The sequence below is a fragment of the Hermetia illucens genome, chromosome 3 (genome assembly GCF_905115235.1).
Source record: "Hermetia illucens chromosome 3, iHerIll2.2.curated.20191125, whole genome shotgun sequence".
Classification (NCBI taxonomy): domain Eukaryota; kingdom Metazoa; phylum Arthropoda; class Insecta; order Diptera; family Stratiomyidae; genus Hermetia; species Hermetia illucens.
In genome coordinates this window covers 13620516-13634234 of record NC_051851.1, presented here as the reverse complement: position 1 = coordinate 13634234, position 13719 = coordinate 13620516, and the positions used below count along the sequence as shown (strand labels likewise).

General features: G+C 44.2%; 2 protein-coding genes across 2 annotated transcripts; both read left to right on the top strand.

The window, feature by feature from the left end:
* The first annotated feature begins 288 nt into the window (after positions 1 to 288).
* LOC119651733 lies at positions 289 to 1155 on the top strand. Its single transcript, XM_038055461.1, has 2 exons — positions 289 to 372; positions 442 to 1155. Exons 1-2 carry the CDS (start codon positions 331 to 333, stop codon positions 1072 to 1074), a joined length of 675 nt encoding a protein of 224 aa, XP_037911389.1. The 5' UTR covers positions 289 to 330; the 3' UTR covers positions 1075 to 1155.
* Positions 1156 to 10576: 9421 nt separating this feature from the next.
* On the top strand, positions 10577 to 11496 carry LOC119652895. The gene is made up of 2 exons (XM_038057267.1): positions 10577 to 10734; positions 10804 to 11496. Exons 1-2 carry the CDS (start codon positions 10693 to 10695, stop codon positions 11443 to 11445), a joined length of 684 nt encoding a protein of 227 aa, XP_037913195.1. The 5' UTR covers positions 10577 to 10692; the 3' UTR covers positions 11446 to 11496.
* The last annotated feature ends 2223 nt before the right edge of the window (positions 11497 to 13719 follow it).

Sequence of the window (13719 nt, the reverse complement as noted above, 5' to 3'; positions counted from 1 at the left end):
ATCTTAAATCTTCCAATCAGGGTTCACAGATGTAGCCGTAAATATATTCATATATGCATGCCATTATCAGTTCCTGCACTTGATTGATTGAAAAATGACAGTGTCCAAGGTAAAAAGAGTCTGATTAGATCTGTTAAAATATGCAATGTTTCCAGATAATATGTGAGGTTCGTAAACAGGCTGTACTAACAGAATATCACTGCTAATTACGCCTTATCATTCAATTCGCCCCTTTTCGACCCCCTGTCGAAAATTCGACTATAAAAGCAAGTTGCTCCTTAGGTTCGACGTCAGTTACCATATTGGTTTTCGTATCGATAGCAATTCAAGATGAAACTCGCCATTGTCCTTTTGGGTCTGGTAGCCCTCTCTGTAAGCAATACGGTTTTTCGACTCTAAAATATATTTAAACTAATCCTTGAACATGGATTATTCATACAGGCCGCCGCTCCACAAGAACGCGGAGTCGTTCAGAATATGCTTCAGGACGAAGTCAACAAAGCCCAGTCTCAATTGAAAAGCCTTCAGGACCAAGTCAGCGATTTGAAAAGCAAGATCGAAACTGATGCTGCCAATGTCATCTCCGCTGCTGAGGCTAAGCTTGGACCCATGTTCACTGATTTGGAAAACGAAATTTCCAAATTGATTGCCAAGGGTGAAGTCATTGCTGATTGCGCCATCAAGAACCGCGATGATTTGGCGGAATTCAAACCCATCGTTTTCAACAACTTACCAACCTGCGCGTCAGGATTAGCCGATGACATTGGTGCCATTCTTCTTGGTGTTGAATCAGATATCGGTGCCTTGGCAGGTGCTATCGCCAATTTGGCCCTTATTGCTGGTGAATGCGCTGCACAAGGTGAAGCAGGAGCTGCTATTTGCGCTGGTTCCAAGGTCGGACCGATTTTGGGCAATGTCCTCTCAATCATCGGGGATGCCGTTGCTGCTGTAGGAATCGCCATTGGCAAGGCTCCCGCTATTGTTGCCGATGTCGAATACTGTGCCTCAAATGTGGTAGCGAATGCTGTCGTCACTCTTGGCAAGTTCGGTGATGCTGTCAAAAAATGCGCTTAAGCACTTTAGTTTTATTGTTGCCGAAGATACAATAAAAGTGGTCTGATTGAAAAAATAAAATCGACAATCTTTTAATGAAAACTAATTCGTCTTCCATTTTTTTAAAACAAAGACCACACTCCTTTCCTCGTAAATGAAGAAGATTTACGCCTGGGGGTAGGTAGATAGGTATATTGATTATGAAGCCTGATAACTACCACCAAGATGTCGGTCAATCTCTCTTTTTCAACCATTAACCTCCGACAATAGAACATAATACAATCGACGTACTGGGGCACACAGGCAGGATCATGTCCTTTTTAAGACGTGGATAGATTGGGTCCACAATCAGAGCCCTGCTGTAACAAGCAACAAGAGACCCGACTTGCAAGTTCAAGTCGACGAATGTCTTATACCCGCTTTGACATTACCAAAATCCCCATGCAGCTGCCACTAAGAGCTATCGCTAATAATCGAGTTGGGAACACATCCCCCAGAAATTCTCTTGAGACATACGAACTCAGAGGGCTATCTCGGTTCCCACGGTACCAGATAGCTTCTGGTGAAACTCCGTGGGCAAAACCACTTCAGATGGGTCTTCATGCAGACTCGGATCTAATCACCCTCATTAAGCCTTTGGGCAGCGTTTCCCGATGTAACCACATTGAGATTCACCACGCCATTTGGTTTTGAATCAGCCGATAGGGTAGCTGCCCCATTTTCCTCCTTCCCAGCCTAGAGTACCACTCGGGCGCACAGAAAAATTCAGGAGAGTCGAGAACTCGTCCAAAGGGAAGTAATGCAAAAACATCCTATAGCCACCGTATACCGTAAGGAACAATGTCAAGTGGTAATTCAATTTTCCCAATTTTTGCTCAACCCAGTACCCATCACAAGTGCTCAGTGCATGGGACCAGCTGTCTCTTTTTGGATTTATCTCACCGATGCTACTATCTTCTGTACAGGTCTTTCCTTGTGAAAGAAGTCTGCTATCACTTCGATTCGCCTCATTCGCTTGAAGTCTTAGGAGGACCTTAATCCATAATGACGACTACTGCCTCACACGGTGCTATTTTATCTTCGGTGCACACTCTCAACGCAATTGTGCGGTATGCCTAACTTACCTTCCTTCGGCTTCTAGTATTGTCCATTGGTTCCTTCCAAAAAAAGGGGCGTAAAGCATATGAGAGACGTCATCCTTACTAAAGATAAATCAGCCTTTGACGATTCGACAATCTTGCACATAATCTAAGGGCCCTTTGAAACCCAGATTTTTTTCGATCATTGGTCCCAAGAATTTGCTGATCAATTTTGAGGGCAGACCAAGATTAGCCCCCCCCCCCCCCCCTATTGCTTTCCTAATTCCTCTTATGCCACTCTGTTTTATGCTACTCAGCGCAAGCGTCGCAATGCAACTTGAACAAAGTCTTATAAGTGGGTCCATTTTTCCCCTAAAGACAACAAGGACAAAGGCGCACAACCCATAACTTGCGAATATGAATTTCGGTACAGTGATTGTCCACGAGGTTATGTTTGTTTAGCGTAGAGTAAACTCTGTGATGCCGTCCATGAGATTCACGCTAGAAAGAAGGAAATTAACGATACTACAATTGAGGAAGAAAACAGTGGACGCTCAAAAGACAACAGGCAGGAATGAGTTCGCCTTCAACGCCTTCACTATCTTTCAAGATAGTGACTGTCAAAAAAGCACCAAGGTATCCCTGAGATTTTTTGGTGGGGTAGTTTCTGAGAATGGGTCCGTTAAAGAATTAATCACTTTCCGCCCCTCCCACTCCCCGCTTTTCTAACAAATCTCAAAAATTCGGCTTCGAAAAGTACTAATCGAGACCTTTCATCTGATACCCAATCTGACTATATTCAGTGAAACCAAATGTACACGCCCCTTTTGCATGTATGGGAACCCCCCCCCCCCCCCTCCTTAATCTCAACCTGGAAGGATATTACTTACTGCATCTCTAAGTGTTCACAGTTCCCACCTTTTCACAAAATTTCGTGTCAATGGGTACAGCCGTTTCTGAGAAAAGTACGTGTGACAGACAGTCAGACAGAGGAACAGCCTTAAGGGTGTGTTTTGCCTTCAGGACCGTCTCAGACGGTAAAGCGTTCGTCATCTCGGGAATGATGCCGATTGACATGCTGGCAACCGAAATGATGAACGTTTATAACACCAAGTCCACCTTTCCCTTATCGCAGGTGAAAAAAAGATGGCAACAGCGATGGGACCAGTCAAAAAAGGGTCGTTGGACTTACAGGTTGATCCCTTCCATTGGAGAGTGGCTGGAGCAGCATAGGGAGATCAATTATAATCTCACCCAGTTTCTCGTCGGCCATGGAGCATACCGTCAATACCTGTACAGGTTTAAATTGGACACCTGGCCTAACTGTCCAAACTACGACGGGGTCCCAGAGGACCCAGTGCACGTATTCTTCCAATGTCCTAGGTTCGTGGAAGAAATAAGGAACCCAGAGGAAACTCTACGTGAAGTACTATCACCGGAAAATGTTGTCCGAAGAATGGTAGCTTACCAGGAAGACTGGCAAACTACCATTCTTCGGCAGTAATCCAGGATAAACTGCGAAAAGCAGAAGAAGGCGCGGTTACGAACCTCGCGGGTAGACGGAAGGAGATCTAGTTAAAGTAAGATAACTCCGCCCCATGATGTAATACCTAAAGGTGGTTCTACGGATTATGGGGGGGGGGGAGATTCGGGGGTTTTTGTTTTGCAAACAAAAACTTAAAAAGTATGTACTGCAATGCAACAACTCCTAGCATTTGGGTCATATTGCAATCAATTGCTACTTAACCTACCGTTGCATCAAGCGTGACCAGGCTTATGGCCCGGCTCTTTGGAATGCTCCAGAGTAAAGGTAGCGCCAAAGTGCTTCAATTGCCTTAGCAACGACCATCTCAAAAACTATCAAAAGGGCCTAAGTTTCATTAGAGCAAAGCCGTGGGGAGAGAAAATGATCAAAAGCGAGCAGCACCTCCCCATCGCACACCCATGCAAACCACTCGAACGTCGAGTCATCGTATTAACAATCAGGCTTTCACCCGTCTGTCCATATCATTCACAGACGCCGTGCAAAGCTTCACCACATTATCCTTCCAGATTCGCCCAGCAAACCTCATTAACGTATCAAATCCCGATTTTCTCGAATTTGTCTAAAAATCACAAGAATCCCTGGAGATGTACTACGTCAGGGTTAGTATCGTTACTTTCATCAATGAAGGTTAGAATCATCGAGTTGAAGATCAAGTCCATCATCGGCCTAGCTCGTAGACACTAGCTCGAGTTATTTCTCCACAAACACAAGCCCCACACAGTGGTCTTGTCCAAACCCGCCGTGCAGAACCACGCTTTTTTCACCTCTTCCGCTTTTAGCAGTTTGCCCTGGATTGATGTGATCATCGAGTTCCATGAGAATATTCTCCTCGCCACATTTTCCGGTATTAAAGTTGCCTCTAGGTTTCTCCCCTCGTCCATAATTCTCGGACAGTAGGCAAATAGACGCTCTGAATCCTCGAGACTCCTACGCAGTTTAAACAATTAGGCAAATTGTCCAACTTCAACCTATAGAGATACTGGCGATATCCTCCATGCTCGTGAGAAACTGGATGAGATTATAATTAATCTTCACAAGCTATCCTCCCAGCCACTCCCTGATGATAGGGATCAGCTGCTGTGTCCACCAGCCCTTTCCTGAGTGTTCTCAACGCTCCTACCTTCTATTTACAGATCTCTCCTTTCCGGTGTTCTTCATCTGCCAAGATGCCAATTGGCACCATTCAGCCAGTGGCTTTGTGTTGTAAACACCTTTCAGAAAGGGTGATCTGGCTCCGTTGTAGACCTGACCTTTGTCAGCCCTGCACTGACACGTGGTATGTTCTGGTGCGTCAGCGAACGATACACCCACAGCGATCACTATGCAATATTCTTTAAGGTATATCTGGAGCCACAGGTCAAAGAACCATCATGCCCGAAATCGAGAAAGATTTCAAGCTGGTCTGCAAAAGCTTTGGATGTGCTGACCTTCAAAGAGGTATGGCTAAACCAACCTGAGAAAACAGGCACCTATACGAAAAGAGCATCGCATGCATCGCCAAGTCATGTGACGCGTCCATGCCTTATTCCCCAGTAGAAGACCAAACTGCTGGTAGAATGTTGAGCTGGTCAGCCTTCGATCAGCCAGAAGAGTGGCTCAGAATGCGGTAGGCAGAATCGATCAGGGCCAGAAAATGCGCCTAAAAATCAGTCGGAAAAAACTATCAAGTTCGCCATCTAGCCAAGCAAGAGAAAATTATTTAAGTAGATCTGCTCAAAAGCGGACGTAAACCCGTGTAGAGGTGCTTATAGAACCGTGATGGGACGATTCACAGGCCGTTCATCTTCGCAGATCATATATCCTACCTTCTTGCTGAAAGCTATTCAGGGGTTATTCCCACAACAACAGGAGGTCACCGACACATTGCAGTGACTTCTGAATGTGTCGGCAATTTCGCCCATCACCGGAGATAAGCTGGTAGAAATCTGTAGTAGAATAGGAGACAACAAAGCCCTGTCCTTGACGGAGTACCAAAGAAGGACCCTAAGCTTGCCGTGCCAGAACAAACATGTTGCCCGGCGGGATATTTCCAGCGGCATAGAAGCGGTAGAAGTTGATACTTGGTACATTGATGGTATCAAATTCACGGAAAGGGTAGTACCAGCAAATATTGCGTGGTTACTACCAGCGTTACTACCCTAGACGTAAAAATTCATTCACTTCGGCCAATACGGCAATCTCTAACGAAGATTGGTATTCGCCCCTATATCGCTGCTATCGTCGATCGTTATTTAGCTGAATTGAGGCTCTGATATGACACCGAGAGCAGTGGAAGTCGGGAAAGGATCGGTGGGCTCACAGGCTCATCTCTGCCATCAAGTGGTAGGAGAGACGACACGGTGAGATTAATTATAATCTCACCCAGTTTCTCACGGGGCATGGAGGATATCGCTAATACCTGCATAGGTTTCAATTGCAGACCTCACCCGATTGTCCAAATTGTGATGGAGTCCAAAAGGACACAGAGCATGTATTCTTCCACTGTCCGAGGTTTGTGGAAGAAAGGAGGAATCTAGAGGAGACTCTAGCAGAGGTGCTGGTACCAGAAAATCTGGTGCCGAAAATGGTAGCACATCAAGAGAATTGGGATACGATCAACTCCATGATCTCATCTATCCAAACCAGACTGCAAAAAGTAGAGGAAAGGAGAAAAGCGTGGGTCCCGTACGCCAAGTGGAGAAGAAATGTGAGGAAGCTAGATTGGACTGACTCCGCCCCGTAATGTAATACATCATGGTAGTTCCGCGGTGCAGGAAGGAGTCGAGAGTGGTTTGAATGGGTAACAATCCCACACACTCTTGAAAATGTCCATCTCCTCACAAAAAAAAAGAAACAAGGCTGACAGACAGACGAACAGATAGACATTGAACCGATTTTGATGAGGTTTTGCTTGTAAAAATCAGCAAAACCTTTCATACCTGAAGCGTTTAGGTTCCGCTTCCCCGCTTTGTTCTATGTTTATCTTCAGTTCAACTCTGCTTGCCTCCTTCTCCAAATCAAGAGTCATTTGGCCGAAATCCATGTCTCTGTAAGAGAGCAAACAAATGTCGTCAGCATAGTCGAGGTGTTTGAGAAAATATGTCATGGTCCATTGAATTCCTTCCCACCACCGGACGCCTAGAAGGGTGGTGATTAATACTGCTAGTCGGACTTCCAAACTAAAATCAAACAAAAATTGGGAGAAGGGCTGATGGCAGTGGGTAGAAAAACTAAAATTATGATGTAGACAAAAAAAGAAACTCACCGGACAGAACATCGCAATTACCGACCAGATTGTTTGATTAGTTAAGATGAACTGAAGCAGTTAGACAGATGCAAACGAAAAATGTTAAGGAAGTTTGTTCGATTTCTATACTAGAGATGGGTAGGTGATATATGTAATATTATAAGTGATATCACCATATCATATAATCATCAGTGAGCGTCATCAAAACATCACCAAATATTACAACATCACCTAACATTACCTCATCACCTAACATTACCTAATATCATAGTATTACCACATCACCTATAATAACATCATTGCATTACAAAAGTGATGATGATATTACTTTTCTGAGAGTAATGTCAAATTACAAAGTACCACCGCACATCATAGCACAAGTGATGCTGGCAGTTGTCGATTGTCCAGCTGATGTTGACGCCGAGCATCGTTTGTGAATCTATTTTTGTTATGATTGCTTGTTTTCTTGGTTGTTTTGGGCTTCCTTTGGGTTAGCTTTGTCCCGGCTGCACGGGCTTTGGAATATGTGGATGCAGAGTCTTTGTTTTAAGTGAAATTGATTCGTAATGTTCTCGTTCGGCTGGTGATTGATGTTTGTTTCTTGCTGGTGCTGGACTAAATGTTGGGTTAAGCAAGGCAGCCGAGATATCGCCATTCCATTAATTGAACCTGCTACCCATGACGATTTCTATATGGTTCACTTATGATGGCAATTTCCATCTCACATTCGTATGTGATCTGCTCAAGTAGATCCCATTTTCTCATTGGGGTCAGCGCGTTTCGAAATTCCGGACATTTACCACTTCCGACCATATGCCGGTTATCCGGTCCCCCCGCACAATAGGCATTTGGGGTCCCTATTACACTCCCTGGCAATATGGCCTTTCTTCCCACGCCTTCTGCATCGAATGGATCGATCAATGCCGCTAGTGCATGCCTCCGCGAAACTCCCAAACGTGAAACATTTCAGATCTGTTCTGTTCTGTTCTGTTAAACGGCAGACTACGCACCCAAATTTCTGCTTTCGATGTAACTTCATCGAGATCCTTATATTTTATGTAGATCTCATGTGTAGGCACGCCCTGCGGCATTCTCCCCAAGTGAGTTTTTAACTTGAGCGCAAAAGCCATCATTTTCGCCTACGCTGGATCTTTTCATCTCAAACATGAGATCCCCTTTCTGGTTTCTACAGATTCTATTCACACTTCCACTCAGATCTTTTAGGCCAGGATCAACTTTGACCTTTTTGAGTATTTCCGCGTGGGATAGATTGCCCTTGCTGGTGATATCAGTCGCCTCTGGATGAATTCGCATTTTTGTTTTTCTTTTCGCTTTTTGTTGGAAAATTTAGTCCATCTATTGTTTGTTGGCCGACCTTCGTACATTGGCTGTACGCGACTCTAATAGCCCTCATTATATTCTTGATGACTTGTGCACGTTGTTGTGCTTGTCCTTGCCCTTGATAAACGCGGACAGCTCAACTATTATACTTTCTCCACAAGCTGGATTTTCCAGATCGAGACTCTACCTCTATGAGCCCCGACGGGGTTACTCTTTTTATACGCTCATTCATCTATGGTATATATTAACCTTCTCTGTACCTTTACCGTCTTTGACATTTGTGGAGATCTCAGAGTTGATAAACATCTTCTGAATGGGGCTCTTTTTTGGTCCTGGAGTACCCCGTGCTGTCGCTCCTCTTGAACATACGCACTGGGTGTTATCACCGTTTTTGTCGTCCAGCGATCAGCCTTCACTTCATCTTTGTTTGGCTCTGTTACCGGTGTTTTTGGTAAGATGGTACTACGCTTGAGCACCTTGTTCCCTAAATCCAAATGACTTATAGCATTATATGCCACGGTGACCAACATGTCTACTACGGAGGCACTGCGGTCAAAAGGGGGAGGGGGGGGGGGGGTTCTCCTTCTCACGTCTTCCATTGTAGTTTTATGTTCCGGGTTCTCCCAACAATTTTGGTTCACGTGCCAGAAATAAGCAAACACTAGTCCGTGCACAGTCAGAAAAGAAAGTGCATAGACACATAGGTATACCCCTATCCGTCACCTGAGTTCACGCTCGATGGAAGATCTAGCAAAACCTCACGAGCACTCTGTCTATCTATCACACCGGATTTATTCGTAAACAGCTAAGGCGACTGCTACGAAATTTGGTGAGAATATGTAATCTGTGGATCACTTGCAACAAGTGGTGCCATTTTGTGTTGAGTTTAAGGAAGCCCCATACATATCAAAGGGGGTTCAAACTTTCTCACAGAATATAGTGATGTGAGGTATTAAATGAAAGGGTTTGATTAGTACTCCACAAAACTGATCTTATTTCTGATATTGGGTGAAACTTGGGGAAGTGATGGCTTAAAATGAATACCCCAAAAAGTGTAACAAGTCTCGTTCTCAGAACCTATCCAACCGAAATATTTGAAAATAGTTGTTCAAGGCGCCAGGAGGTTGAAGACGATGCAGGAAAAAAATGAATCTACAGCAAATAAAACTAAAACAGGACGTATCAGCGCATTGAGTCTCCACTTACGATATATTGGAGAGAATGCTGAGAATGAAAGATGTCGTCATTGCAACAATTGCTCTAGTGAGAACTGACCTTGGTTTCTCAGCTGTCGACTGGGTTATTATCGAAAAGACTCTCTCGTTGAAACAACTTCCATTAAGTCTATAAATGACTTAAGTCTTAGCTTAAGAGAACATTTTATTGCGCGTTTCGGTGACATTGAAAATAATGCTCTCCTGGTTGAAGCGACAATTTTAGACCCTAGTTTAAAAAAGGGATTTAGTAACCCCCAATGCTTTGAGAGAGCTTATTTGGGTTGAGGAAAAGACATTGGCAAAATAATAGTTACTCCACAAGTAAATCCTACCGAGCCGAAACCATCAACATCCACATCAGCCCCATCACAATCGGAATCCATTTGGTCAGAACTTGATGCCGATGTTGCGCTTTTGATGCTTGAAAATGTTATATTTGTGATATTTTCGAAAAGTGATGTGATATCATATTACCTACTAAGGTGATGTTTAGCGCATCTCTATTCTATACGCAACAGGGCTACATGATTTGCTCATTGAAGTGTAGTGGACTGCTCACGCTCTAGAAATAGAAGACCTAAAAATACTTAAAAATGTATTAAAAGGTCTCACAAATTGGTCGAAAAGGGGGGCCTAGACAACCGCAGCATTCAAAACGGTTTGGGCTTAATGTAGGGTGCTGTAAGATAAAGGGAAAAAATATATATTTTCTGACAAGTTAGTTCTTTCATCCCCCTTCCAACGTACTCCATCAATATACATATCTGAGATAAAAATGAATGGTACTATCAAAATCTTACCAGGAGAATCCCCTATTTGCCACTAGCGATCAAAACAAATTCTCATTATGCATATCTATAGATCACACTTCAATAAAAATATTTTTAAAAATTATCTCATCCAAAAATGTACAGACACCATTATGTATGTTTATATATGCATATCTACGTAGAATTCGTTATCAGGTTTTGCACCTGATTGAATAATAACAGGGTCTATAAGAAAAAAATTAATCTGATTAGATCAATTGAAATGTGCAGTGATTGCAGATGATATCTAAGCTTAACAAAAAGATAGCAACAGCGAAGTATTCCTACTAATTATCGCTTATCATTTTATTAGTGTCTTTTTATATCCTCCGTGTCTCAGATTTCACTATAAAAGGAAGCTTCTCCTTAGGTTAGCTATCAGTTTTCGGTCTAAGAATCGACAGCAATAAACCAGTTCAAGATGAAATTCGCTATTGTCCTTTTGGGTTTGTTCGCCCTCTCTGTAAGCAATACGACTTTCCATCTATGAAAAATATTTAAACTAATACTCAAACATGGATTATTCATACAGGCCGCCCTTCCACAACAACGTGGACTCGTCGACAAAGTTGAGGATGTTGTTCAGAATGCCATTAGCAAAGCCCATGCTGAATTGGACACCATTGTTGACCTCGTCAAGGGATTGACCTCTGATACCAAGGGCAAGGCTGACAGCATCGTCTCTGCTGCCAAGGACAAGATTAGCTCTGTTATCGCTCAAGCCGAAAGCCAAATCTCTGCAGTTGTCAGCAAGGGCGGAGTCATCGCTTCCTGTGCCAAGCAAAACCTCGGTGATTTGGATGCTTTCAAGACCATCATTGGCAAGAACGTAGGAGACTGCGCCTCTGGATTGTCCACTGCTGTTGATAACTTCGAAGCTGATATTTCTGGACAAATTGCTTCCTTGAAATCCGCCATCTCTGAATTGGTCACCATTGTTGAAGAATGCTCCACCGGCAGCAAGGTTGAAGATGTCATCTGTGCTGTTGCCAAGGTCGGCGAAGTTGAAACCCTTGTCCACTCCATCATCACTGATGCCACCTCTGCTGTTGAAGTTGCCCGTGGCAAGTCCTCAACCGTTACCGATCAAGTCCAAGCCTGTGTCCAAGAAACCGTCGGCGAAGCTACCATCACCATTAACAAGTTCGTCTCTGCTGTTAAGCAATGCGAATAAGCATTTTAGTTCTGTTGCTGTTGAGTATCCAATAAAAGTGTTTTAAATTAATATCCACAATTTTTTAATGGAGACCGATTTATTTGGCCCAAACAATTAACTCCACCATTGACAACGCGAACCAGTTTGGGAGAGGAGGAAGGAAATATCAAATCTTTCATATACTTCACAGGTGAGCTAATTTCTCGGCTCATCCTGCCGGTGACGACTTGGATACCGAGTTGGTTGAGCGTCAGTCCCTTGGGGCTTTCTATGAAGAACTCAATGCAATCCAGGAAAAGCGCTTTGGAATATTAATAGAAGATGTGAACGTCAAGGTGAGCTCTGATAATACCATGTTCAGGCTTGTAATGAGGAAACAGAATACTTGAGAACCTAATGGCTATGGTCAAAATTTTATGGATTTCTGGCACTTCTACCGCTTTGTCATTGGCAGCAAAGACCCAACCTGCAGGAGAATATTAATGGAAATTGGGTCGCCATCTTCAATGCTCCTTTTTTTTGCACCAGTCAAGTTGTCGATTAAGTTCTGAAGGGGCCCTTTGAGAGTCCGCTGACTGTTGAAACGTGAAAGGTGATCGACGAGCTTAAGAAGCTAAGGTCTGCTATTGGCGTTACGAATAGGAGTACATAAATTCCCGTAGTCATCAGCGCATCATCAAAAAACTTGCAGATGGTCACATCCAGTGAAGTTCCATCTTTTGTAGCTGAAATAACAGACCACTTCTACGTGCATCGGCACACAGACTGCTCCTTCAATTAGAGGTGAAATTATCTCCGTCGTTAATACATTCAGACGGACCAAGGTCGCTGCGCTTAATGGATTCCTCCAGAATCATTCCATTGGGCCTCTGCATTTCGACTAGTTCCACCTATGCGCAAATTCTGGGAATCAGAGGTCTTTGCCAGAGAATGGGGAGAAGGAGGTGATTGCTAAGATTTCGTGTGGTCACAAACATTACTGATGACTCTGAAGTGATCCTGGACAATCGCGCGGACCCGAAGTAATATAGAGCGATAATAAGCTATCCAAGATTTCCTGCGCCAACATGTGAATATTCATCATCATCGCAACAACCGGTATCCGATCTAGGCCTGCCTTAATAAGGAACTCCAGACATCGCGGTTTTGCGCCGAGGTCCACCAATTCGATATCCCTAAAAGCTGTCTGGCGTCCTGACCTACGCCATCGCTCCATCTTAGGCAGGGTCTGCTTCGTCTTCTTTCCGAGCTGGGTCATCCTCATCCATACGGATTAAGTGACCCGCCCACCGTAACCTATTGAGCCGGATTTTATCCACAACCGGACGGTCATAGTATCGCTTATAGATTTCGTCATTTTGTAGGCTACGGAATCGTCCATCCTCATGTAGGGGGCCAAAGGTTTTTCGGAGGATTCTTCTCTCGAACGCGGCCAAGAGTTCGCAATTTTTTTTGCTAAGAACCCAAGTTTCCGAGGAATACATGAGGACTGGCAAGATCATAGCTTTGTACAGTAAGAGACGTATCCAAGGCTCCTTTCGTGGCTCCGTAACATCGGTTTTGCGTGTAGGGTTGTTAGCCCTACCCAACCCCCAACCTGGAGAACCAGTTAGTACAGTTTGTCCCGTTTTTAGGCGCGGGAGACTCGCCTTCACCCTTCTCCGTCTGCAGCTTTTCGTTACGAAAGAGCTCCCAGCGGTCACCAGGTGTGGGTAGTAGAGCTGTTGGAGTTGATTCAACAGGCATTTCCCAGGTGTTATGCTCCATCGTGGGTACCAATCCACGTTTCGCCCTGGGACCTAAACTACCCTTTGACCACCCGACTGAATATTATCTGGCCGAATTCCCACGATGGAGAAATTCATGGCTACACAATCCAAGGTAGAAAGCAACCAGAAACAGGCGCTAATCAACTTCAAGAAGAATTCAGTACCCCGAAAAACAATCTGGAGGACGCTGAGATATGCATGCTCATCCAGGACAATCAGTTCACTTAAGAGTTGGTAACAAAACATCCAACCATCGCGAGAACGATTTTGATAACGATGTTACCTAATCCAGGTTTTTTTCTTTGAGTAGGGTAGGTGTACGCATTTAGGTGCTGTTGGACTCCCGCAGAGATAGTTTAGAACCATTTGATATATTACTTCGGGTTAGCCCCCCAACTCTCCAGGATTGCGGAACATTCAAATCAGGGAATTCCTTACACTAACAGGAAGGTAGAGGAGGAAGCGGACTGTCAGCTCAAGACATCCCCCGCCATCCAGCTCCTCCACCGGTAGAGCTCTATCT

Bases quoted from the DNA above. Each gene is read 5' to 3' on its own strand.
- LOC119651733 (XM_038055461.1), top strand. From the start codon at position 331: ATGAAACTCGCCATTGTCCTTTTGGGTCTGGTAGCCCTCTCT. The intron at 373-441 runs GTAAGCAATACG...TTATTCATACAG, and splicing joins TGGGTCTGGTAGCCCTCTCT to GCCGCCGCTCCACAAGAACG.
- LOC119652895 (XM_038057267.1), top strand. From the start codon at position 10,693: ATGAAATTCGCTATTGTCCTTTTGGGTTTGTTCGCCCTCTCT. The intron at 10,735-10,803 runs GTAAGCAATACG...TTATTCATACAG, and splicing joins TGGGTTTGTTCGCCCTCTCT to GCCGCCCTTCCACAACAACG.